This window comes from Anabas testudineus, chromosome 6 (assembly GCF_900324465.2).
Source record: "Anabas testudineus chromosome 6, fAnaTes1.2, whole genome shotgun sequence".
Classification (NCBI taxonomy): domain Eukaryota; kingdom Metazoa; phylum Chordata; class Actinopteri; order Anabantiformes; family Anabantidae; genus Anabas; species Anabas testudineus.
This window is the reverse complement of record NC_046615.1, coordinates 22,211,568-22,237,649: the sequence shown is the minus strand read 5'-3', so window position 1 is coordinate 22,237,649 and position 26,082 is coordinate 22,211,568. Positions and strand designations below refer to the sequence as shown.

General features: G+C 39.2%; 2 protein-coding genes across 3 annotated transcripts; one reads left to right on the top strand and one right to left on the bottom strand.

Annotated features, from left to right (window-relative positions):
* Positions 1-1,938: 1,938 nt before the first annotated feature.
* LOC113166301 (BET1-like protein) lies at positions 1,939-5,688 on the bottom strand. Its single transcript, XM_026366369.1, has 4 exons — positions 5,608-5,688; positions 3,936-4,021; positions 3,636-3,692; positions 1,939-3,492 (listed from the first exon to the last, which is right to left on the bottom strand). Exons 1-4 carry the CDS (start codon positions 5,624-5,626, stop codon positions 3,325-3,327), a joined length of 330 nt encoding a protein of 109 aa, XP_026222154.1. The 5' UTR covers positions 5,627-5,688; the 3' UTR covers positions 1,939-3,324.
* On the top strand, positions 4,029-25,042 carry LOC113166276 (plasma membrane calcium-transporting ATPase 1-like). Of its 2 annotated transcripts, XM_026366324.1 has the most exons (21): positions 4,029-4,565; positions 8,229-8,520; positions 10,354-10,551; positions 11,267-11,524; positions 12,081-12,206; positions 12,595-12,786; positions 13,042-13,068; positions 14,553-14,693; positions 15,188-15,402; positions 15,675-15,917; positions 16,369-16,610; positions 17,197-17,434; positions 18,092-18,271; positions 18,773-18,860; positions 19,168-19,274; positions 20,639-20,830; positions 21,005-21,218; positions 21,913-22,124; positions 22,225-22,332; positions 23,125-23,313; positions 23,735-25,042. In XM_026366324.1, exons 2-21 carry the CDS (start codon positions 8,325-8,327, stop codon positions 24,116-24,118), a joined length of 3,750 nt encoding a protein of 1,249 aa, XP_026222109.1. In that variant the 5' UTR covers positions 4,029-4,565; positions 8,229-8,324; the 3' UTR covers positions 24,119-25,042. The 2 variants fall into 2 exon arrangements, with proteins under 2 accessions (XP_026222109.1, XP_026222110.1); XM_026366325.1 differs by lacking the exon at positions 13,042-13,068.
* The last annotated feature ends 1,040 nt before the right edge of the window (positions 25,043-26,082 follow it).

Below are 26,082 nucleotides of genomic sequence, written 5' to 3'. Positions count from 1 at the left end.
TATAGCCAATAGCAGAACTTTGATAAAACAGGTGTCTGCTTACCTTTTTGATTGGGCGCCCACTTGATGTTGTCCCCACACCACAGTCATCTGCTGTCTCTTTCTTTTTCTGCTTTAACCGTCACCTCCTCCGTCTTTACTTCATCACATCGGGGTCACCAAATTGTCGGTCTGTGGCTCAGTCTACTAGCAAAAACTCTCTTCTATGTGAAGCCAAGTCCTGCGTGTAAATTAATATTAGAAGCAAAATGAATAAAGCATACAGAGCTCTGGGTCTAGATCTTCCTATCCCTGACAAACAATAAGGTGTGTCAGTTCACAAAGTCTGACTCTCTATCTGTCCCTGACCCAGTCTTTTTCTACACAACAATACAGTCATTTGCATAAACATGTGAATTCTCCATCCTGGTTGGTCCACAGGTCGCTATCTGACTCCTTCACCTTCACCATCCTCCGTCATTGGTCCAACTGTTGCTCTCCTGTCTGTTGTTATTGGATTCCTTGTAGCTGTAGCCTTTCATCCTCAGCTCTCGTTCACAGTGATAAATCCTGGGCTCTGAAATCATAATAAAAAAGACACCTTGTGCCTCGGCCCCCTCCATAGAGTTGATATATACATTTCCGTGTAAGGCCATGTAACCATTTAGGATGAGGACGGTATGCACAGGATCCATAGATTGCCCTGCATGGTACCATAGCAGGAAAGGAGCCAGGCATGCAGGGTTCGTGTTTGGATGATAATCAAAACAGATAAGAGAATGCTGGGTTGATAATCAAAACAGGTTAGGGAGTGCAGGGTGGTCATCTCAGGAAATGAGACATACGTTTAGGTACAATTTATGGTTAGACATGAAACTGTTGAAGCAGAGAGAGGATCTTCTCACGAACAACCACTGATAACAACATGACGGATGTTATGTGGAAGCAGTTTGCAATTAAGTTGCAAGGCAAGGGAGTAACTAGGTATGAAGGAGACCAGAACACAAGGTGTCTTTGTGTTATGTTTTCAGAAAAACATAATTCATCGTGGGAAACGTGCTCTGAGGATGAGGAACCTGATAACAGCAGATGAGGGAGCAACGTGGAGCAATGGCTGAGGATGATGAAGGTCAAGGAGTCGGATGAGCGCTGAGGTGGACCTATGGATTAACAAGGATGAAGAATGTACAAATGTTCATGCAAATGATTGTAATCTTGTGTATAAGAAGACTGGGTCAGGGAGAGTCAGACGTCAGACTTCGTGAACTGACCCACACTTTGTTGTTTGTCAGGGACAGAAAGATCAAGACCCAGAGCTCTGTATGCTTTATTCATTTATTCATTTTTGAAACTTATATTAATTTAATCGTTAAATAAACATATAACTTGAGACCGAAACTTCTTCTCCTATTCCTTCATAAATGAATGCGTCGGACTTGGCTGTCACATAGAAGAAGGTTTTTTGCTGGTAGATTGAGCCACAGTCCAACAGTTTCTTGTTCCTTGAGGTGGTCAACATTCTTTCCATTTCCCAATAGTATTAATGGTTAATCGTAAATGCCGCCTGTACATACAATCCTTGTCCCTTGATAGTTATCGTATATAACATTCGTGCATACCATTCTGGTCTCTATGGTGAACAGCAAATAATGCTTGTGCATATGACTCATGTCTAAGATGAAACATGCTATTAAACTATTAATGTTAGATAAATGTAACTTAAAGTATTAATCTACTACTACTGTTGAATGAGTACAATCTAAAACATTGGTTACTGTCTGGTATAGTAATACCACACAGACAGGGAGGAAGGCTCTTCGAAGAGTCATAAAGACTGCAACAGTTTATTTCCTGCCACAGTGAGCAACATGAAGTCCTATATACCTTGACTCTCTGTTTAAGCATAATTGGAAAATAAAAGCCTTATGACTTATTTAAACCACAATACACAGTTCTGTTTCAGATCTTTATTCCCGATTGTGTTGGGATATACAATGGACACAAATATAAAGATAATATTAATAACATTGAAACAGAGTTGTAAGCTCCTTGAAAGATGCAGCCCCTAAATGCCTAAAGAATGACAGTAACTGTGACTAATTTGAATATAAAACTGTTTCTGTTGAAATGACACTGCTGTTATATTGTTGAAGTCTGGCAGAAGCTTTTATTGAATGGTAATTTAGTTATAAAAATAAAATATATTTATTTGTAATATTATTACGGAATGTACACATTTCTGAAGATTATAAACCTTTTATAAATTATTGTCAGTATACCTCACACAATGCTCTAAATCACATAGATGGTGCAATTATCCCCAACAAGTGCCACAATTAAAACCATTTATTGCATATATATATTAATAATAATGTCAAACACCTGCTGTAGCTGTTGCAGAGCAGACAGCTGGAATGGCAACACATAGAGAAAGAAAATGCTTTTCAATCTCTCCCAGTCTCTTTCCCTAACTGAATATAGAAAAAAAGACATAATGTAATGAATAAAATATCCCTGGAAACCATAAACTGAACAGGTCCCAATATGTAATACACAAGGAAAAATCAGTAACTGAGAAGACACGCTGAAAGAAGACTGCTCATCAAGCTACAGTAAAACAACTGAACACTGGGGTTTCAACCTTCTTTTAAACAGAACTGCATTTTTTAGTATGATGTGCGAGTATCTGCCCTTTATCTCTTGCAACTCAACTCAGTTTTATTAGATCTTTACTATTTGTTTCCATAATACCATGTAAAATCTTAACCTTCGTTCCCAATTCCACACTACATACAAATTGGCTGAAATTTGGTGTTATACATCTGTTTTAAGTGTTTTTGCAGTTTGAATATGAAACATCTTTTAAAACCCTTCAGACAAATAATAAAATACAGTGCATGTCACATTTTCATCGGGCTAGTCAGCCTAAAAACTGACACTCAGCTCAATTGTCATGACTTGTATGTTTGGGGCATGTTTGTCTTGATTGACAGGTTCATCAACCTATCATACTCAGCTGTGCTGGGCATCACTCTTCACCTGAGCTGCACTCAGGCTCTTTTTGCCTGTACTAGGACTTCCTTGCTTGCAATAGAAAGCGCCCATGGTAACGTGGCATCCAGGCATGTTTTTGTAGAGACTTCAGGATCTTTGGCACCGCCGTGATTCCAAGTGTTTCTGACACCTGTCGCTGGTCAGTTCATTATTTCAATAAAAATATTTCCTGTCTACTTCCTGTTTATTTCCTCAGCTTCATGCAGGAGTTAATTTGAATCAGATGTGATGTCAGTGTCTAAGGTCTGATCTGTTTTTAGGAACCAGCTCCTGGCTGTACCGGTTTTCCCATCAGCGCTGTACCCTGGAGACCAGGTAGTAGAGCAGAAAAAAGACCAGGACCAACCCAACGGACACATAGCAAAGGATGCGGCGGTTGTCTCTGCCGGATCGAACCATGGTGGAGAAACGCTTTACACTGCCGGTCAGCAGGCCTGTTGCGCTCAGGAAGTTAGAATCCTGAAAGGAAGAGGGAAGATGACTGATTGTGGAGGTAAATTGATTTAATAAATTCTCTCTTTCCAATAACATGGAATATAAACAAAGACAAAGTCTTTATTATATTATATTTTCTGTATTCTTCATACATCAGACGGACTCACCATGTTGTCCAGATACTCGTTCTGATCATCAGCTTCTCTGTCAATGTCATACGCCAGCTGTCAGAAACAGAGACAGACAGGCTAATCTTAAACTTGAGTTTATATTAGTGACATAAAATCAACCTTTGCATCATTTCAGTGTCAAACTACAGAGTATTAAAGACAGAATATTAAAGCATCAGTGCTCTACTTCATACAAGTGTGCAGACTGTTGTGATGAATGAGTCTGAACAGATTTAGTATTTATTTATATTATGTATTTATTTGGCAACTGATGATTAACTCTTCGTTTTAACTCACAGATTTCAGTCTGGACACCTTGGTGGCCAAGTTTTCAGCCAGACGCTTATTTTCAGCATCCAGCATGTCGTCCACAGAGCCATGGCCTGTAAACGCACAGATACTCTGGATTAGAAGTAAAACAGCAGTGACTGCACATAGACATAGACACTCATTATGTAGTGGTGGGAAACTAGTTATGAATATATTCCTGAGGTTCTGTATGTAGATTAATGCGTTTAACATGCAAATGTAAAATTGATAAAAAATTTTGAGGCTTGTGTAAAACAGACAATATGCATATTTATACATCATAATTGATGAAACAGCCAATTAATAATAAAGGTGTCAAGGTTGTTTAGGCAAACAGCTGTAAAATCAGTAATGCAATGAGCCTAGTTTTAGACATTTTTGACCGTGCTCTAGTCAGACATTTACATTCCTGTAACATCGTTGACAATACACTTATTATGAGTTAAATATATAATTTGTACATTAAAATAATTTAATTCATAATAAATTAAAACAGGAAGTCTCTTCCTCGGTCCACGTACAACGGGGTTTCCTAATCTCAGTTTTCGCAGCAGGGGTTTTAGCTCTTATTTCAAATGATTAACGGTAATTTAACTTCCTGTTAATCCGCCGTTAAAGGTAGGTGCTACTTAGCTTTAATCAGATTTATTCACAACTAACGATAATATATATATATAATTATTTTTTGAAGGATTTAATGGGTTATGAGTTCAGTTAACACAGTCACAAAGTAAACAGAGTCAAGGGCGCCACCTAAAGGAAATGCAGTGGCACCAGTAAGCTAGCCAATATAACAGTTAGCTAACTAGCTATAAAACTAGCTGCTCGCTAAAGAAACAGAGTTATAATAACAGTCATAGATGCGTATTATTAAACACCACAAACGACAATGACAAAAATGATGTAGTCTACAGTGTGATAATAGCTCACTGAAATGTCCTGAGGTGACGTTAGCTAGGTTAACTAACGCGTTAACGTTAACGTCTGCTAGCTAAGTACTGCCACTCCACCGTGTCAGTAACGTCAGTTCCTTTTACCTCTTGTAGTTGATGCTAAACATTTACACTGAATATCAAATGCAGAACTTTTAGCTAAGGTAGTAGTCGTTCATGTTGGGGGCGTCACCACAGAAGATACAGACCACTGACTAACGTTATTCTTATTCCTTTTTAGTTTTTACACGCAAGTTTTCTTTTAGTACTTTAAGCTAGCACTGTTTGTCAGTTAACGCTAATGAAAGCAGCACTTCTTCTTCGTAATGCTAACTCGATAGTGGGTTAACCAACTCTGGATAGGTGCTAAATTACAGACGAAATATTAGCTACACTTTTATGAACTGACCCAACTGTTCCGTTCATAGTAGTGTAGCGTTAGGTTAATGTGAGATTAATGTTAGGACATAAGTAACGTTACCTAACGCTAAACTTCTCATCTAGTTTGCCTGCTAGCTAAGCTTCAGCCTTGTTTTCGGTGGAGTAGCCGAAGTGGCCCAAGTGGAGTAACTAACGTTACAGATCCAGACACTGAGCATATTCTTAGTCTGACTAATCGTTTAGGTTATACATCCCATCATTCACCTGTAACGTTAGCGTTAGTTCTGTACTGCTGGATACGCTTAATAACAAAATATTTACAAGTGAATACGTGTCAAAAACGATACCTCTATTCCAGTCAGCCATGATGGCGAGTGACGTTAAAATCAGCTGTGTGCCGGTTTGATCAATTGATAGATGCACGTCACCACGGTTACACCCCTTTTTTTATTTTTAATGTTTTTGTTTCCGTGACATTCAGCCAGCACTTGTGTTGTTAAAACAGTCAGTGCTGTTCTGAAGATATTTCTAGTTTCTCCCAAGATTCTGGAACCACTAGGATAAAAATATACAATATTATCCATCTATACATTTTCTAAACCGCTTGTCCACTGAAGGGTCACGCCTATTTATGCCTATTGTGTTGTACGCACCTTTTATGACAAATAAGCAAAATAATAATGGGATGTTTCCTCCAGTAGTGAAATGCGTCAGATAAGAGATTTCTAGAGTCAATGGAGCACTGTGTGCGTTCTGTGTAAAGCGTGTTGACTATGTCTGACCACTGGATGGTAGCATTACACAAAGACATAACACTAACTGGACAACTGATCCAAAGTAAACATGCAGTGCTGACTGAACCATTTTCCCCAGAATAATTAGCAAGGAGGTGCATTTCACATTTCACATACTTTAATCTTCAGGATAAGTTTATTATTTGAATGTTAACAGTCTTTGTCTAAATTAGGTGAGAGATAAGTATATATTAGATAAATAATAATAAATAATAAATTTGCATCACTCATGTTGCAGCATCCAGAACTTTGTCGGGTTGTTGGTTGTATAGAAGTCTGGCCGGTGTCACTTTGTGTCAACTGATGCACACTAACGGGACAGTACATTACTATTGCTCAGATTTGTGTTTGTGTCTGGAACAAAAGAAAATGGGCAGATTGGCAGATGCATCTTGAATCAACAATCAGTATGTTAACTAACACTATGTGTTTTAATGGGTCTTTCTGCACATGCAGAAAATAACCAAAATTTCAGATAATCTGGGAGAAGGATTGTTGATTACTGATTACTGATTTAGATGTTGCTAAGGGATGCAAACTGGTTTTGAGGGTGTTTTCTTTGTAGTTGCTTGGTTAATATGTGGTCTGTGTGTGCAGACCTGGTATGTATAGGTCTGGTGTGTCACTCTGCAACAGCAGCAATCTCTCTGGCACTCACTGAAGCCACAGATTGTCTAATTAGATTAAGCAAGGCTTTCCTCAGATAATCATTTAGCCAGCTTCTGTTTTTTCCAATGGATCGCTGATTGTGACTGGGAGCTTCCTGAAGGTCATACTGAATTTCTAAAGAAAAGGCTGGTTTTGTGAGTAAACTGTGGTCTTGGAGCAGGTCTGCAGACTACTAGTTGAGGACCTGTGGCTGGGTTATGGGCTGTGTCTGGAGCTGTGTGTGTGACTCTGCTCAGAGTAATTGGACTGCCACTATTGTCGGCTGATGCTAACAGAAGGCGATGGGGGAAGTTTCTGTAAGTAAATTCTTGCTTCTCCTCACTACTGCAGTAATGAAGGTGCAGTGATGTTTTATCGGAAATGAATGGTTCTGGTCAAATTTTCTTTGTAAAACCTTGTTGTTTCTTCTGTGTGGTAGGTGGCTACTACGTTTATTTAACTCTTTCACATAGCTATATTTTGTGTTCATGAACTACTGTGATGTTTTACCCATGGGATATAAGTAAATTCTGGCGTAGATTATCTAATTGCAGCTTCTTTCACTTGAAGGGTTACGGCTTGTGTGCTGTGGACTTTTGTAGATTGAGTCTGTGTTTAAGGAGTGATGGTTGAAATCATTAGAAAGGTTTCAGTTGTGTACAAAGTCATATACAGCAATAGAATTGTCATCGCTTTTTTTTCAGCCTGTTCAATTCTAGCATAATTCTTTCTCTTCTTCAGCCTTAAACCGCCTGCATCTTTCTTGCCCAGATTAAGCCTCGGCTGACTGATTGACACAGATTACATCTAAAGGCACAGAGGTTACAACCTGTGAAGAACAAATATAAAAGCTTTCAGCACACACATCAACATACACAATGCACTACACAGATATGTAATGTATTCAGACTCCCAGTAAATCAGCAGTAAAATGATTATTCTTTTTCTATAAATTGGTAGAGAACATATATTGTGTTCTGATGAATGGAGCTTTTTAATGGAGCCACATTAAACACTTACAGTATTTATTTAATGTCATTTGTTCTTCAAACAAATTTTTCTGAAGTCTGTAGTTTAAAACAAACATTTACACATTTTTTCTGCAATGTATGACAGTTGTTTTTATCACTTAATAGATTAATCTAAATGTAATATAGCCATTCATATACATTTACATTTAGCAGACACTTTTATCCAAAGTACAGGGTGACTTAGAAGACAAAGGCAGACAGTGTAGGCGTAAGGGGATCTTGCCTAAGGAGCCTTACTGGAGGTAGGCCACAGCCGACATTTGAATCCTGTCTCCTGCATAAAGGGTGGTGATGCTACCACTACGCTATCCAGCCGCCATTCATCATTTTATCCTACTTTATGTGTGTATTGATACAGGTAGAAATATTAACTATATTGATAATAAAATATTTATAATCAGTAAACCTTTGCATAACTGTTAAATTCAATCAGCTGTTGTAATTTGTTTTACCATGAGGTCTATTAAAAATTGTGGTCTATCTGTCCCCCTGTAGTCAGAGAGTCCCCGCAAGGCCAGATTTGCACCTCAGGCCAACCACTGAGTCTGAGTTTTTCAGGAAGGTCTCTGTTGAGTCCCAGAGGAAAGAGACATGGCCAATAATTCTTTTCGTGGGTCAAAACATGGCCGACGTGGAGAGGCCAACCATGAGACAGAGTTTAGTTGCTCACTCATGGAGCTTCGCTCACTCATGGAGCTTCGAGGACCGGAGGCACTGAGCAGGATTAAGGAGTGTTACAGAGACGTTAATGGACTGTGTGCCAGACTGCGGACCTCACCTGTTGAAGGTAAATATGTTCATAAACTCTGTCTCTGTTTTGTTTGCAGATTCTATTTCTATTTCCAAAGCAACAGAGCCTAAACATGTGTGCAGAGTATCACCAAACCACAAATGTGAATCTAAAACTGAACTTTAGTTTCATCACATCCGGTTTGATGCTTCACTGTAAATCCAGATGGATTTCAGTCAGATTGACTAGGGTATGTAATGGTGATTTAGACACCTTTACCAGTCACTCTCAGACCCCTTTACCTGGCAAGGATACACATAAAAGAGGACATATTTAATTTACATTGTATTTTGGTTTGGCTTGAGTTGAGACTGTCTGAGACTGTTGCCTGTGTGATGGTCAAAGTTTCCTGTGACCTGCAGCCTCTGGTGATCCTGCACTGCTTTCACACATTTCAGACAAACACTATGTTCCAATGCTGCATTCAGAGCTCAATAAATGTATGTAGATGATTCATATTAGTGGTTGTCTTGTTTGTGGAGCAGTATCAGTGATGAGAAATAAGAATAATATAAGGTTTGAAAATGTTTTTAGAAAGAAGCCATTTAACAGTTAGTTGAGATTCTCATCAACAATGAGTTAAGCACTGTCTGTGGGTCATGGGAAGGTGGCGTTGCAAGGTCCAACTATGCCATCAGTTATGCATGGATGGTCCAGCCCTACACATTTATGCTATATCCAAGACCTATGGCAAATTTTGGGTGTGTGTCCTGGCAGCCTGGATTTTCAAAGTCTAAAGTGCCATTATAACCCATTACTAATCGGTTAACAATAAAGTAAAATTATCCTAGATTTATTAATTACAAGTCAAAGATGTTCTTTTTAGCAGACACATTTCTAAAAACATTTTTATTCCACTAACTCTTTTCTGTATGTTGGCTGAGACTGCTACTGGCAAGATTTTCAGAATAAAATTAAGCTTGACAATAACAAACAAGAAAGCACTGGTTGATTTACATTATACTAGTAGTGCACAATAGCAACTGCTGTTGGTACATCACAGAAGGTGGGAAAAAGTAGTTAATATTTCTTATATATATATTCTCCACTGTTCATTACAAGCTCTGCTAATGTTACGAGCTTAATTTACCTATTTGAAGAGCTAATGTTAGATTCCTGGCATTTAGTCAAAAGCTATTTACGATGCACTCTGTAGCACCACCGTGGCATTCAGTTTAGTGTTTAAATGTGTTTAAGACAGCTATTGTAAGGCAGATTCTCTATGTGAATAAAAATGGTATAGTGGACTGGGTTGGACCATTCTACTATTCCATGATCCACAGTCGTTACCCTCTCAGAAAATTACACTGTGTTTTTAAAAGGTTACTGATCATTTGACTAGTATTGGTGTTAAGCTAATTTATTCTATTAAAATAATTAATAAAATAAATAAATCTAAGTGCCAGGGCCCTTCTTTGTTTTACTATTTTCTTCCCTCAGTGTCGATGCTAAGCCTCAAAGTCTGATCAGCTATAGCCATGCCTTATTGCTTCGTAAAGTTCTGCTGATGTGGCGATTCAGTAGTTCTCATGCTGACCTATAGACAGGGGCTCAATTTGTCTTATATGTCTGCCCTTTGACATTTTCTTCTTCATCATTAATTAATTTGGTCCATCTTGAATGCACTCAGAAAACACCTTTCGACTCCTGCTGACAGAGAAAAGTAAAATGTCAGCAGCAACTTGAAATCAGTGAAAAAGTGGATTTGTTCTTCAGTGTTTAAAACATGGAAGGATGAAGCATGATCTTGTATGAACAGATCCAACTCATTTTTATGTCAGGCTCAGAGAAGGGCATTAAGATTGATACTGTCTTTGTCTCCCACTGCAGGTTTAGATGGAAACCCTGAGGATATCAACAGAAGAAAACAGGAGTTTGGAAAGAATGTCATTCCTCCTAAAAAGCCTAAAACCTTTGTGCAGTTAGTGTGGGAAGCCCTGCAGGATGTCACACTTATCATACTGGAAGTAGCAGCCATCATTTCACTGGGCCTGTCTTTTTATCATGCACCAGAAACTAAGAAACAGAGTGAGTTTATCTTTTTATTTTCAGCAGCAGTCTGATTTTGAAATTTTGAATGTACAGAACACAGCTGTGGGTCAACAGTGTTGTAAAAAGAAGATTACTAGTAAACAGTAAAAGTTAAATCTGCTGTCTGAGGTCCAGGTGCAGCTGGTGCAGATTCAGCAGGGCCTTTTATTTTTACCTCCAAAGCACTGTAGCTACTGTGCATGTCCTGAGATGGCATTATAAAACTAAGGCTGTGTTCAGAAAGAATTTCACTGCAGCCCTTCTGATTCATTTGAATTGGGAAAGTGCATTAGGCTCCAAAAATTGTCACCATGGGAATTGTGTAACACATATGTAATGTGTCATCATCTCGCAGGATTCTGTTTGGGCCTGTCATATAGAAGTAAGCACACAGTTGTAAAATTCCTCTGTCAGAAATGCTTGCTTCAATACCCCAGTGCATCAGTCATAGTTTTGACAGTGTCTGTCAGTCCCAGCTGTCAGTCATAGAGAGACACATATTTACCTGTTTAAAAACTTTATTTCACATGTACTACAGCTAAAAACAGTGTTTATGACCTACATCAAAGCCAGAGTAACGTCATCAGCAAAACAAGGGTTAGAGGTCACGTCCTGTAAGGCTGCACTGTTTTAGTGTGTGTACAATCAGAAACATTTAACTATCACATATGATCAGAAAACAAAAAGTTAGGTCTGCGTTGTTTCTGTTCAGACTGTGGCAGAGCGGTTGGTGGAGTGGATGACGAAGGCGAGGCCCAGGCTGGATGGATCGAAGGTGCTGCTATTCTGCTGTCTGTTGTGTGTGTGGTCCTGGTGACAGCCTTCAATGACTGGAGCAAAGAAAAACAGTTTCGTAGTTTGCAGTGTCGCATTGAACAGGAGCAGAAGTTCACTGTTGTCCGAGGGGGGCAGGTGATCCAGATCAATGTGTCTGAACTCGTTGTTGGAGACATTGCACAAGTCAAATATGGTGAGAAAACAGAAATGATTCACATATCTATAGCAGAGCTAACTGCTGGTTGTTTACACATTTTTAACCTGATTGAAATATGCAGCTTTCCTGATACTGTCTGAGATATGCACCAAGGACCCAACACAGTTGATAATGTGAACTGTGACAATTAATATGAAATGTCTGGTCAGATGCATAAACTTTTGACACCTTTGAAAAAGAAATGTAATAAAAACATTTGTATTTATTTCTTATGTCATAAGAAGTATTTTTGGTGTCAATACCGTTCTGTTCCCACAGTGGTGCAACATAAAATGAGTATGTATCATCTCTCTCTAATAATGTTTAAATCATCACTAAAAAGACACAGAAACTTCCCCAACATGTTTCTAGTGTCGTCAGTGGCTTGGTATGGTAATGCAAAAAACAGAACTGTTAGAAATTATATGGTATTCTTCTAGATAGTATTCTTTTTGTGGTGGTCAACAATTAACAGTTTAGTCTGTCATTGCATGACTGACAGATGATGCAATAATAACATTATAACCTGATGAGGGTGACCCTTGTGTTTTAGGTGACCTTCTCCCTGCTGATGGTGTTCTGATTCAGGGAAACGATCTGAAGATTGATGAGAGCTCTTTGACCGGAGAGTCAGATCATGTCAAGAAGAGTGTTGAAAAAGACCCCATGTTGCTGTCAGGTGCTTTGCTATGTTCCGTTCACATCAAAATACACCAAAGTTCAGTGTGACCTGAGCTTTTATTGTCAGTTCTTCTAATGCTAGTTCTCCACAGTTAAATCTGCAGTCTAAACATCTTCCTACATGGAAAGAATATAACTTTAAACCACCTCAATTTTTATATGTCCATTTTTCAACAGAAACAAAAATTGTTGCATTGTGGGCTGGGTGAGAACTAAGTGGCTTCTTCTTTTGGGGGTTTATCAGCTTGCTCTCTGACCTCTTCTATTGAGTCTGTTTTATTTACAGACTTGAAGAACAAATTTAATATCAAAAAGACATATACAAATTATGCTGTGTTTACAGAGAGGATAGAAATAACAATGATAAAGTTTGGTGTCTTTCCTAGGTACCCATGTGATGGAGGGCTCTGGCAAAATGGTGGTCACTGCTGTTGGTGTCAACTCTCAGACTGGCATCATCTTCACACTGCTCGGTGCCAGTGAGGACGGTGATGTTGAAGCTGAGAAGGAGAAGAAGAAGAAAGACAAGAAAGATGATAAGCTGAAAAAGAAAGAGAAGAAGGATAAGAAAAGTAATGGTATGTTCACACATCAGATACAGTGTCGTTGGCAGTGTTTGCAATAAAATAGATACCTGAGACTGTTATAGTTACCTTTTCCACTGTATAGTTTCAAATGTTCAAATGGCTCGCCCCACACCTTTGGGATGTTGGTATAGTGGGTTCCGGTGTTAGACTAGCTAATGTATTTATTCTTATATTATTTTGTCTCAAGTAATTCTTTATTCGTGTTTGAAGTATAACTAGCAACGTCTGCATGATTTCTAATTACAGGTAAAAAAAATGACAACGCCAAGAAAGGTGAGTATTATGTCACTGCTTGAGTACTGTGAGTTATCATAATGTATGAATGTGTATCCTAATTAAAGTGGTTTTCGTGGGAACACAGTGTGAACTTAATCAAACCCAGCTACAAGGTTTACTGAGCGTGTTTGAGCAAAACTACTTAGTCACCTGTATCACCACACATTTGTTGCAAATGTCTCTTTTCAAACTTCCACAAACACACGTTCAAATTTGGCATAAAGAGAAAAATAACTGACCAATTTCCCCAAGTAGCTTAGCTTGGTTTATAAATAAATAATGTTTATTATACACAGAGTCGTTGAATCCAAACACATGTCAATCAAAAATATATAGTGTTATACAGTTAGTTAAAGTAAGTTAAAAATTCTGCACATCTTATGTTCGTATCTTGTTAGGTTCAGATGTCAATCAGACATCAGAACCCCTTGGTCAGTTCATGTTTCCTGGTCCGTAACTTGTTCTCATTGATTCATTGTGGTCTCACAATGTATAATATCTGTCCCTGTGGCTGGAGCAGCAGCAGGTGCTCCTGACTCTGTTGATGGTGATTAGGACCAAGCAGATTATTGGCTTAAGCTCAGCTTTCTTCTCCTGCCTGCTGCTGCTGCCTGCCTGTCCACTAATAACCTCATGACTGACCTGAGATCAGCACACACACACATACACACACACACACACACACACACACACACACATCTGCAGATACCCTCACTCTCTGTCATGGATCTTGTGTCAGTTGACTCAATTTGTAGTGTCTTTCATTGTTACTTCAGTGAGCTAGTTGGAACAAAGATGATTCAGTCAAGTTGGCTGGTTACTTAGTAAGTTGGTTAGTTAACCAGCAGACCCACTCTGGCTTCTATAGCGTATGGCGTTAACCAACACAACACAATAAACCCAGAGTGAGATTAGAGGAACACTATCAGCTTGTTGACAGATCGCATCATGTCTCTGTCCTCAGTTGGTCATCCTGTTAAACACTATGACTGACTATTACATACTGTGACTCTGTTATCGCAGATTACACAAAATACTGATAATTTGTCTAATGATAAAATTTTAGCTTAATTATTCACAGGTCCCTCTTTGTTTGATAGATACTCAAATCATCATCGGCAGCTTCTATTCTGTAAAAAATGAAAATTGTACTATATTGAATTATAGTATATTATGGCACATTATAGCATAGGATCTTCATGTATTCCTCTTGTCTCATTAAATTCAGTCAAATATGTATTTCCAAAGCACTAATTCTAATCTGTTCCTGGATACACCAATGCCGATAGCAGTAACCAGGTATCGGTTAGGCAGGGTAAGCATAAGAAGGTCTTGCCTAAGGGCCCCTACTGGAGCCACAGCTTGGATTCAAACCCCGCATGGAGTGTGTTGATCTTAACACTACACTATCCAGACGCAACTTTTTGATGATTTGCATTGAATCACTTGAATGTTTTCTGGATTTCCCATGTCCTCTGTAGGGAAAAGCAAGGATGAAGCCAATGTAGAGATGCAGCCCCTCAATAATGATGGAGAACCAGAGAGGAAAAAGCTACCAAAAAAAGAGAAGTCTGTCCTCCAGGGGAAGCTGACTAAACTTGCAGTGCAGATTGGCAAAGCAGGTACAAATAGACAATCGAATAAATGTGTATGTGAGTGTTGCAGTGAAGCTCCTTCAGTCCACATGTTCCACAATGAAGTCAAGTAAAGGCAAAACAGCGTAGTGGACATGAAGGCTAACTGGCTCAGAACAAGAAACATGTCCTGTTATTAATCTCCAGCTCCTTTCATATCTTAAAGTGTGTCACTGCTTACTGTGCAATGTTTGTTGATCTTGTTGCATCTAACTTGGACCTGATCTCTCGATAGAAATCTACAAATGTATCTACAACCTATCTACCAAGGTTCAGAACCAATTTTTGATCCGGTCCAGAGCCATTCTATTCATGTTGCACAAAGGCAGTCTTCATGTTCCCTCTTTTTAAAGACTTGTTTCAGCCCTTTGACCTGTTGCTCTACTGTATACGTCATATATTCAGATCACACAGAGACATGCAGAGCTCAAGTTCAGGTTTACAGCTGAAAGTAACTCTTTATCTCTCTGTCTGTGTCTCAGGTCTCTTCATGTCAGTTATAACCGTTTTAATTCTCGTCACTCGCTTCTTGATCGATATCTTCTGGATTCAAGGAGTTCACTGGTCCAAACATTGTCTGCCAATCTACATCCAGTACATGGTCAAATTCTTCATCATTGGTGTGACAGTGCTGGTGGTGGCTGTGCCTGAAGGCCTTCCTCTGGCTGTCACCATCTCTTTGGCCTATTCAGTCAAGGTTTGTTTGTATACAGCCAACAGAACTTGTTGATCCTCAACATATAGTAAATTGCCTATCTGTAGATAGACCAAAGCAGCCTGAATATACTCAGATCATGTTCCTAAACCTTCTTACTTTGCATATGATTTTACAAATTCTAAATAATATTAATTTTTGTTTTGCATTTAGTGTAGTCAATACTGTAATGTGTAATATGTATTAAATAACAGTTTAATATTTGGAGCACTAAGTTAGAAAACTTAGACATTGCTCTTCTCCTTTTCTGTCAGAAAATGATGAAGGATAACAATCTAGTCCGCCACCTGGATGCCTGTGAGACAATGGGCAACGCTACAGCCATCTGCTCAGACAAGACCGGCACACTTACTATGAACCGCATGACAGTTGTACAGGCGTATATTGCAGGATGCTGCTACAAAAAAGTCCCAGAGCCGGACCAGCTCCCTGCCAAGATCCTGGACTTGCTTGTCCTGGGCATTGGGGTCAACTGCGCTTACACCTCTAAGATTATGGTGAGCTGTAAAAATAGCTGTCCATTCAGGAAGCTATGTGAGTTAAGCATTTGGCTGAGAGAGGAGTCTTGAGAAGCAACAGCTCAGGACTCAACTGATCCTTGAGTTACTTCAGTTTCTCTATGTACGACCTTGGGATGCTCACTGTACTGTATTGCCTTATCCTCTAATTATGTTTAGCATAAGCTATGATATAGCAGGGTTGGTGAATAGTTATTAGTTATATGTTATTAAACATGTAGTTTATCTACATTTAGCTTTTTTTGATTTATTTATGACCTGTATAAAGTAAACTGAGGATACTGTAGACTACTAGAAGTCTAATCAAGTCTAGTACAAGACGAGTAGAATTTGGTTTCATGTCCACAGAACCTTCAGTGTTAAATACTGAACACTCTGTTTTGTGTTTGTTATAAGTTAACATCCTTTCTGCTGCTGCTGCCTTCTGTAGCCTCCAGAGAAGGAGGGTGGTCTACCTCGCCAGGTGGGAAATAAGACTGAATGTGCCTTATTGGGATTCACCCTTGACCTGCATCGAGACTACCAGACCATCCGCAATGAAATTCCAGAAGAGAAACTGTTTAAGGTCTACACTTTCAACTCTGTGAGGAAGTCCATGAGCACCGTGCTAAAGAACTCTGATGGCAGCTATCGAATGTTCAGCAAGGGGGCTGCTGAGCTCCTGCTTAAGAAGTATGTTTACTGCTGGAGATGACAGTTCTGTGCTCAGTGAGATGATTATCAAACAGTTCTAAAGGTGTAACAGTACACAAAAATCACATACCTTGGGTTTAAAGTAAACATGAACAGTTTCTATATTCTGTGTGCCACTTAGGTTTGATGTGATGGCCAGTCACTGTTGTGTACTGTAGTACACAAGTAATTCTGGATCAATTGTGATGGCTACAGCTTTGCTTTATACAAGTTGTGGAAAACAGCAACTTTAGTTTGCTTAAAAAATGTTCTGTCTAAAATGTGGACAAGAAATTTCGTACTGGGGCTTTGTCAGATTTAACACGTGTTTAAAACCTTTTTCAGCAACTGGAAATTGTCAGAGATTGGATGCTGTAAAAACACTATTAACATTTGTTACTAATCTGAATTACTGAGTAAAGGCTTTTTAAATAATGAGCCTCAGCACAAAAAGCCACTGTGGCAATCATAATCTTAAACTACAGGTCAAGATTGCAATTGAACCACTATATAGAACATCCTGAACCAAAACAGTTCGGTACGATCGTGTGTACTTTTAACCTGCATTGCTGGTGTCTGGTTCTAGGTGCTGTAAGATCCTGATGTCCAATGGCGAAACCAAAATTCTCAAGCCTCTTGATCGAGATCACCTGGTGAAGAAGGCGATTGAACCGATGGCATTGGATGGCCTAAGGACCATCTGCCTAGCCTACAGAGACTTTCCCTGTGCTGATGGAGAGCCTGACTGGGATGATGAGTCCCACATCCTCTCTGGCCTCACCTGCATTTCTGTGGTTGGCATTGAAGACCCTGTACGGCCTGAGGTGCGTCAGTTTTTACTTTACACAGGGACACACGGAAGCAGCCAGCAAAGTAAAAACACACACAGTATGAGTCACTATTTGTAGTACATCTAAGGAGGCATTTCCTAAAACACTATGGTCCAATGTGTTTTGGAAGTGTCGGATCTAAAAGTATGCCATGGCGCTTTTCACTAGTAAAATCATCTCCTTTTGTGGTGTGAGATACTAAAAGACTAATGCCAGTCCAACTAATGACCAATCGGTCTGACTCCTATATGTGATGAGGAGAGCCAATTTATTGGGTCCATTTCTTTGCTTTTAAAAGAAAAAAGAATATTGCCACCATTTTAGAAATTGAAAATAACTTACTGGTAAATAGCCTTATATACTGTTAGTTAAGCTTTAATTCTGTTTTTGCATATATCATTTATACCACAGTTTGTATAGATAAAGTGCTTCATTGCAGGTTACATTATACCACAAACATTTTTTAACCTACATTTATGTTTTCCTAAACAGCTACAAGCATTGACTGCTCTCAGTCATAATCTTTTGTTATTTTTCATCAGAACAATGTTCTATTTCTTTTACCTATTAATTTAGTGTTCTGTCAATCTTCTCAGAAATTTTAACATGTATAAATCTTTCTCCTGTTGTATCTCCTGTTGTCCTCATCAGGTCCCAGAAGCCATCAGAAAGTGCCAGCGGGCTGGTATCACTGTCCGCATGGTGACTGGAGATAACGTCAATACTGCACGGGCCATTGCCATCAAATGTGGCATTTTGCAACCTGGTGATGACTTCCTGTGTATTGAAGGCAAGGAATTCAACCGAAGGATTCGCAACGAGCTGGGAGAGGTCAGTTTGGGACAGTTTGGAACAGTCTGGTCCAGCTGGACTGTCACTAACAAAATAGATTGATTGGCCCCCTTTTTCCCCATTCTCGGATCAGCCTTACATTTTTCCTTTTACCTACTTTATTCATCATAGTGAGGAAATAGATTACACATAGAAGACAGTGTAGTTGCCATTCAAGGTACGTTTTAGCTCAAATACTGAGAATTATATAATAATATTAAATGATAGTAATATAATCTTCTGGGTGTTGCTTGCGTCTGCCTTGTTGAATTAAGTGTTTCATTTTAATAATGTTTATGTTCCTGAAAAAACTATACAGATTCAGCTACAAAAAACAATCTGTGTAGATGTGTGCATTTTTGTATGCAGACATTTTGTTTTCCTATTTCCTGCTCCGGGTTTAATTGGGAAGCCTTATTGTGAGTCTAGTGCTTTGATGATGATTTAAATAAATGTTTTGCAACTGAATTTTCATATGTATGCCGTCTCTTTTATCTACAGATTGAGCAGGAACGCATTGATAAGATTTGGCCAAAGCTAAGAGTCCTTGCCAGATCATCTCCAACGGACAAACACACTCTGGTCAAAGGTTAGATACAGTTTAATTAGGCTAGTGGAGGCTAGATAGTATAGATAGATGTAGATGTAGAGGTTAGACAGACAAAACCATTTCAAATTGCCTTGTATACCATACAGTACATCAGTAGAAACAAACTATAAAAGAGTGAATAAATGAAAATGTGAGCATATGTACAAATTCTGAGGTTCTCATAACAAAATAAAAGTGACACACAAACACACAAGAGAAAAGAGAAAAAACTGATTCAGAGTGACACATCTTAAATCCAGATTTGGTCAATAACGGTGTCTCAGCTGTGGATCTGTCGTTTTCTCAGGTATTATCGACAGCACGATTCTGGAACAGAGACAGGTTGTTGCTGTAACTGGAGATGGAACAAATGATGGTCCTGCCCTCAAAAAAGCAGATGTTGGCTTCGCTATGGTAACAACTGTCACCAGTGTCTGTCTGTGATTCTCAGTCATCTAGGTCATAGTTACTAACTACATAGCTGTTCAGTGGCAAATGGATTTGCTTTAAGTTCCATTTTTAGGGTCCCCACTGTCTTGCTGTTGCTCCAGTTAACTTAATGTTGTTGATATAGTAGCTATAGTGCCTATAAAAAGTATTTACGCCCTTGGATGTTTCATCCTGTTATTGACATTATAAATCAACCATGGTCAATAAAAGTTGGCGATTCTGACAAAAATCTGGCAAAGGTGCATTTACTAAATACTGACCTGATGGAGGTGAATATTAATGCAAACACTGATTTCACCTTATATATTTTTTATTTAATTGACATTAATTTGTAGAAACCTGTTTTCACTTTGATATTAATTAGTTATTTTTCAGAAATTGTTTATTTCAGAGTCTCCAACTTTTATTGACCATGACTGATTTATAATGTCAATAAGGACGAAGCATCCAAGTGGGTGAATATTTTTTATAGCTACTCTATTACATGAAGAATACATTATTTTCTAATGAACAAAATTCTGATATGAATAGACATGATGGTATGAAAAGAATAATAAGTGTGCTCAAATTAAATGGTCAGAGATTCATATTAATCAGCTACATTTTCAAGTTTAAAGAAAATAAACCAAAATAGTGTTGCTAACTAGCAGGGCACCTCAGAATCCACCCATTCTGCTCTGCAAAGCTCTCTCTTTCTCCCTGCTGCATTACAGCTCTGAGCTACAAAACATGATGGCATCAGTGGACAGTAAGAAACACAAAGAAGAAGTGCTCCTTTGTTGCATTTGACTGAACCACAATCAAATATGAAAAAACTTTGTGTAACCATAAGTCTTTCAAATACGAGGTGAAATTTCTTTAAGCAAGAGTTTACCTCAAGCAAGTGGCAACCAATAATCTCAGATATTCTGACAATTTCCCTGTTTTCTGTGTTTCTGAGAGGTTTGATCCAGAGCAGCCTAGAGGTTAAAGGTCAAACAACTGAGGATTCAGTCAGTTCAGTTTTGGTGATAGTTTCTGCTTATTAGTCATTATTATCATTCATTTTATTCAGTTTGTTTTAAATATTTTTTTTTCCCAACATTAAAATACACCAAACTCAGCTAATCCTGACAGATGTGTGTGGGATTATGAACAGCATGTAGATGATCACATCCTGTCTTACAGTCATCGGCATTCTTCTCTTGAACAATCAGTATCAAAAGGTACAAGTTCAGAACCTGAACTAGTCCTTAACCGCCTGTCAATGCAATCTGGACTAAACCTAGGCCCGGGATCAGGTTGAGTGTTCTGTGTATTGAATCTAACCTTCATGCTATGTTCTGTAGGGCATTGCAGGGACAGATGTGGCAAAGGAGGCATCTGACATTATTTTGACTGATGACAACTTCAGCAGCATCGTAAAGGCCGTGATGTGGGGCAGAAACGTCTATGACAGCATCTCTAAGTTCCTTCAGTTCCAGCTTACTGTCAACGTGGTTGCCGTCATCGTAGCTTTCACTGGTGCCTGTATCACCCAGGTCAGAGACACTTCTGCAATGATATCACCAGATTGCACCTAATTTACAGAGTTTTTGCTTTTCTGACAAATAAAATTTTGTTAAAAAGGATAAAGGGTGATTTCACAAGTCTGAGTTAAGCGTCATTTGAATTGAAAGGTAAGCATGTATATGTGTTTGTGTGTGTGTTTCCAGGACTCTCCTCTGAAAGCTGTGCAAATGTTGTGGGTAAACCTCATCATGGACACTTTTGCTTCACTGGCTCTTGCCACTGAGCCACCAACAGAGGCGCTACTGCTCAGGAAGCCATATGGACGCAAGAAGCCGCTCATTTCACGCACTATGATGAAAAACATCTTTGGACACTGCATCTACCAGTTAACTGTAATCTTCACCCTGCTCTTCGTTGGTCAGTATCACAGTTTCATGGTCTGCTACAGACTGCCTGTGTGTTTGAGTTCAGAGCCACACATCCACAAACTTATGTATGACAGAACATTATAGTATAAACAGTAAGCATGTCCTCGTTAAAAACTGTGAGTGATACTTTCATTGATAAATCCAGAATGACTATTTGTTTGTAGATCTATGAATGTAAGAAATTTGAGCAATAATAATTTTTGTGTGAAATATGTGCAATGATCATAAAAAGTTATTTAAAAAAAGAGTCTATCAAAGAAATTATACAGGGGCAGTTTGTAATAAATGGTTTAACTAAGTACCTGCAAGGATCTGTACAGCACATCCACTTTAATGGTAAGGTTGGTAAAGACAGGTGCAGAAGGTCTTATCACAAATTCAATTGTAAATGAATGTTGACATCAGCTTGATACCTGCAGAGAGCAGTTTGCCTATATTAGGATGGGCTCTCAGCAGGGACAGGGGCAGACTGGCACTGCTTCACATAATGTAGATGTTATCACTTCAGTAATTCATTCTTCAGTCTGTCCCCATCATGGGGTGGTGAAGATTCTCAGTCACCAAGATCCCGTTATCTACAAGTTGAGTCGTGACGGCTCTTGTTAGGTTGAAACATTTCACTACACAGCTTCTTCAGTCTGAAGACACTCAGACTTAGTAATCTTTCTTTGTCCCTCTCACAGGTGAGAAGTTATTGAATATTGACAGTGGCAGGGACGCCCCCCTGCACGGCCCACCCTCTGAGCACTACACCATTGTGTTCAACACCTTTGTCCTCATGCAGATATTCAATGAGCTTAATGCCCGTAAGATTCATGGGGAGAGGAATGTTTTCGAGGGAGTCTTTAGGAATCCTGTTTTCTGCTCCATCATCCTGGGAACTTTAATCACACAGGTAACTTGTGGGGAATTAAGGAAATTTCACATCTGGTCAAGTTCCCATTGTAAAATGGAAAATGAATCCCTTTATGTTTTGTTTCTCTGGCCTCCTATAGATCATCATCGTGCAGTTTGGTGGTAAACCATTTAGTTGTTCTGGATTATCTATTGAGCAGTGGCTGTGGTGTGTTTTCCTTGGCTTTGGCACCCTCCTGTGGGGACAGGTGAGAAACCTTTTTCAGAAATCAGGTAGCAATAGGACACGTTACACCACTTTTCAGAGCTCTGCACTGGGTTACCTTAACTGCCCACATCAGGTTCAAACCTCTGACCCTTACCTACAAAGTGGTCAACTGAACAGCACCGGCCTACCTGAACTCCCTCATCCTGGTCTACATTCCCTCTTGCCCACTGCAGTCAGCAAGCAAACAACGACTTTTGATCCCATCACTTCACCTCAAAAGATACCAGGCAAAACTTTTTGGCTCAGTGGTTCCACCATATTGGAACAACCTACTCACCTCTGCAAGCCCAGCTGCCTCACTCTCAATTTGGAAAAACGTGCTGAAAACAAAACTCTTCTGAACCTTCAGCACTGGAAACCTTTAAATATTCTTGCACTTACACCCTCTTTATGGAGAACTTTACTTTGAAGTTCTTCTCCTTGGCTTAGATATTTGCTTTGTACCTCACTTGTAAGTTGCTTTGAATAAAAGCATCTGCTAAATGACTAAATGTAAATGTAGCGGTAAAAGAGGGAAGAAAGAGGAAGGGTGATATGCAACCGGCCAGACCGTATTTGATTTAGCAAATTTTGAGTAAAACGTAGGTGACTTTGTGGGCTTGTAGTAATGACTTTGACTGCGGCACTGCATCTTTGTAGCTGATCAACAATAAAAACTGTCTCCAAACCCTTAGGTGGTCTTAATAACATTTTCAGGTCACTAAGATATTAGAGATCAGAAAGTGCTTCTGTTATCAGTGACTGGAATATTTGTGTTGGTTCCCCTTCTCAGCTGGTGTCCAGTGTCCCTACCAGTTGGCTGAAGTTCCTGAAGACAGCGGGTCACGGTACACATCAAGACGACATCCCTGAAGAAGAGCTAGAGGAGATGAATTGCCTTGATGAGATTGACCACGCTGAGATGGAGCTGAGGAGGGGCCAGGTGCTCTGGTGTCGTGGCCTCAACCGCATCCAGACACAGGTATGACTTCAACTTTACAGAGGGGCACCACCTGGCACCTGCAGATGCAGCGCTTGGTCAACGACAGACTGTTTCTACTATTAACGTTTAAGAAATTAACAAAGGAATTTCAGGTTATTCAGTGAATTGTTGCATGGATGGTTTTAAAAGATAATTTCAGCAGAGTGAATTAGACTGAAGCCACATCCACGTCATCACGAACAAAGGTTTCTGCGTACAGTTTTTTCACACTTATACCTTGTTTGGAACAGAATCATACCACAAAAGAAACAATAAGAAATAACTGTTTAGTTAACTGGTTGTGTTTTCCCCTGAAGTAGATCATTTCTGTCCCCTATAGTTTGGATACTTGAAATCAAAAAAAGGTTTTATATAAAAATGTTTATGAGCCCTGAACTGACTCCCCCCTTTCCTCCCTCAGATCCGTGTGGTGAATGCCTTCAGGGACAGTGTGTCTCCGTATGAAGGTCTGGAGACACCTGAATCTCGCAGCTCCATCCACAACTTCATGACTCACCCTGAATTCCGCATTGAGGACTCAGAGCCTCAGATCCCCTTGATTGATGAGAACGAGGAGGAGGATGACGCCCCCACCAAACGAAACTCCATTGTCGTCCCACCACTGCAGACTGAACTGCCCAATGTGCCGTCAGCCCCATCCTCACCCAGCCAAAACAACACTTCTCTGGAGCATGTTGCCCCGGTACATAAGGACACCTCCAGGTCTGGTCTAATCCCACCCAACTCAGCTGGGCTGCCACCCTGTCCAGGCAGCCCCCTGCATAGCCTGGAGACCTCACTGTGAAGCCCGTCCCCAGACCTGACCCCTGTGGTTACAGTGGGCTGTTTTTCTGTGTTTATAATGGCAAGAGTTCTGGAACTATTGAAAAAAATTTCAAAACAGAGCTGTCTGTTGGGTTCTCGTCAGGAGTTCATCTGCTGGTTTTTAGAATCCAGGAAGCAGAAGAATCCAGATGTGTTTGCTGTGTTCACAGCAGCTGCGACGGCAGGTTTCACAGACTGTTTCCCCGTTCCTGATGTTTCCGTCTTTACTTTAATGAACTGTGAAGTTCTTGCGTAGGAGAAGAGTCTTTGTGAGGTTTTCAGTTTCTGATCTGTAAATATTCATGTTGATGTTCAGATGTAGTCAGGGCCCACTTTACTCTGCAGTGTCAGTTTGTCAGCAGACGAGCTGATATAAGCTGTTGGTGACAAATTGAGGTTAGTTTTTTTGTCAAGGTTTAACTTAACGATCTGTGACTGAAATGTTTAGTCAGTCAGCTTCAATGGGGTGGAGGTAGGGCTGGGTCGGGTTTTATTCTTACAGAGATCGGTGTTTCTAGACAGAAATGTTAAATGTCTAACATTTGGTTTTGTTCTAGTATTTTTGTAAAAAAATGTTTTAGATTGTTGTTAAAAAAGATGTTAAATCAAAAATTATTAAAAGGTCAATAACTTTGTGTTTGTGACACGATGAACTGATTGATAGACAGAGAACTAAATTATTTAATGCTTCATATCAAATATCTACAATGACTTAAACCCTTCCATGCATGAATTAGGAGAATCTCAGTCAACATTTGTTTTTATTCCTTTCCAGACATGAAAAAACTATGCAATCAAAAACATTGAACCTATATTTCATGGAGTTACAAACGTCCACTCAGCTGGACACCATGCGTTTGACTATTTAGCCAAAACAACATGTATTTAAACAAACCAACAGCAGAAAATTATATACTGTGTGAACGCTATGAAATAAAAAAATTCATAGTGCTAATCTGATGTTTGCTCACATTTTAACATTCTAATGCTTGTCAAAGTCATGTCCATGACTCGACTAACACTTTCTCTCATAAAGCAGCAGAGCAGCAGCAGCTCTTGTAAAAAATTTTCAACAAAGTGAATGTACCTGAGAATCTCCTCAAATCTGTTCACTGACATGACATCTGTTGTCCAATCAAGACGAAGTCCTGACTGTGATGACTAGTAACATCCTCAGCTCCTTCAGCATCCTCACATCCAATACTGCTAGTATTGACAAAAAAATACTGTTTTTGTTTTTGTTTTGTTTTTTAACTTTTAATGACATTCTAATATCTAATATTAGTTGATTTACACTATAAAATGTCAGTGCAGATCAGGTTTATCACAAACAACAGTTACAGTAGTTCCATATATAAAATAAATATCTGGAAATTTGAACAATTATATGAATCCTTTGGGTGTTACTTGATGCTAGCATGTTTTACCTGCAGGACTGTCCTGCTGCAGAAGGATTTACAGGATATTTCTGTCGGCCGTCTTGGATTTGAGTTTTTAAAAATCGCACTTACGATGACTGGCCAGTAGGTGGCAGTGTAAGGAACTACAACAACAAAACTATCTTCACCTACAGAAGATATGATAAAAGCATAAACATTATGTTTTAGGAGAAAGTTAAGAGTAGACTAAAATGAAAAAAGCTATACTGTGAGAATAGTCATCATTTTATTTTAACAATTAACAAAAAAAAAAAAAAAAAAAAAAGTTTGAATAAGATTTTTTAAGAACTCATCACAAAGTGAAGGAGGATGACAAGGTGACAACCTGCTGACACTGTACTCTGTGTAGAAGAAAGGCACCTGTGAGGAAAACAGCACATATGGAAATCTGTAAAATATTAAAATGTGTACAGGGAATTGAATCTGTGGAAACACCTGTACTGTACCTGTACTGTGGGTTTGTCCTCACTGAGAATGGAGACATGTGATACCGGCTGGACAATCT

Bases quoted from the DNA above. Each gene is read 5' to 3' on its own strand.
- LOC113166276 (XM_026366324.1), top strand. From the start codon at position 8,325: ATGGCCAATAATTCTTTTCGTGGGTCAAAACATGGCCGACGTGGAGAG. The intron at 11,525-12,080 runs GTGAGAAAACAG...CTTGTGTTTTAG, and splicing joins CATTGCACAAGTCAAATATG to GTGACCTTCTCCCTGCTGAT. The intron at 22,125-22,224 runs GTAACTTGTGGG...GGCCTCCTATAG, and splicing joins TGGGAACTTTAATCACACAG to ATCATCATCGTGCAGTTTGG.
- LOC113166301 (XM_026366369.1), bottom strand. The intron at 3,693-3,935 runs GTGAGTTAAAAC...TGTTTCTGACAG, and splicing joins AGGTGTCCAGACTGAAATCT to CTGGCGTATGACATTGACAG. The intron at 3,493-3,635 runs GTGAGTCCGTCT...TCTTCCTTTCAG, and splicing joins ACGAGTATCTGGACAACATG to GATTCTAACTTCCTGAGCGC.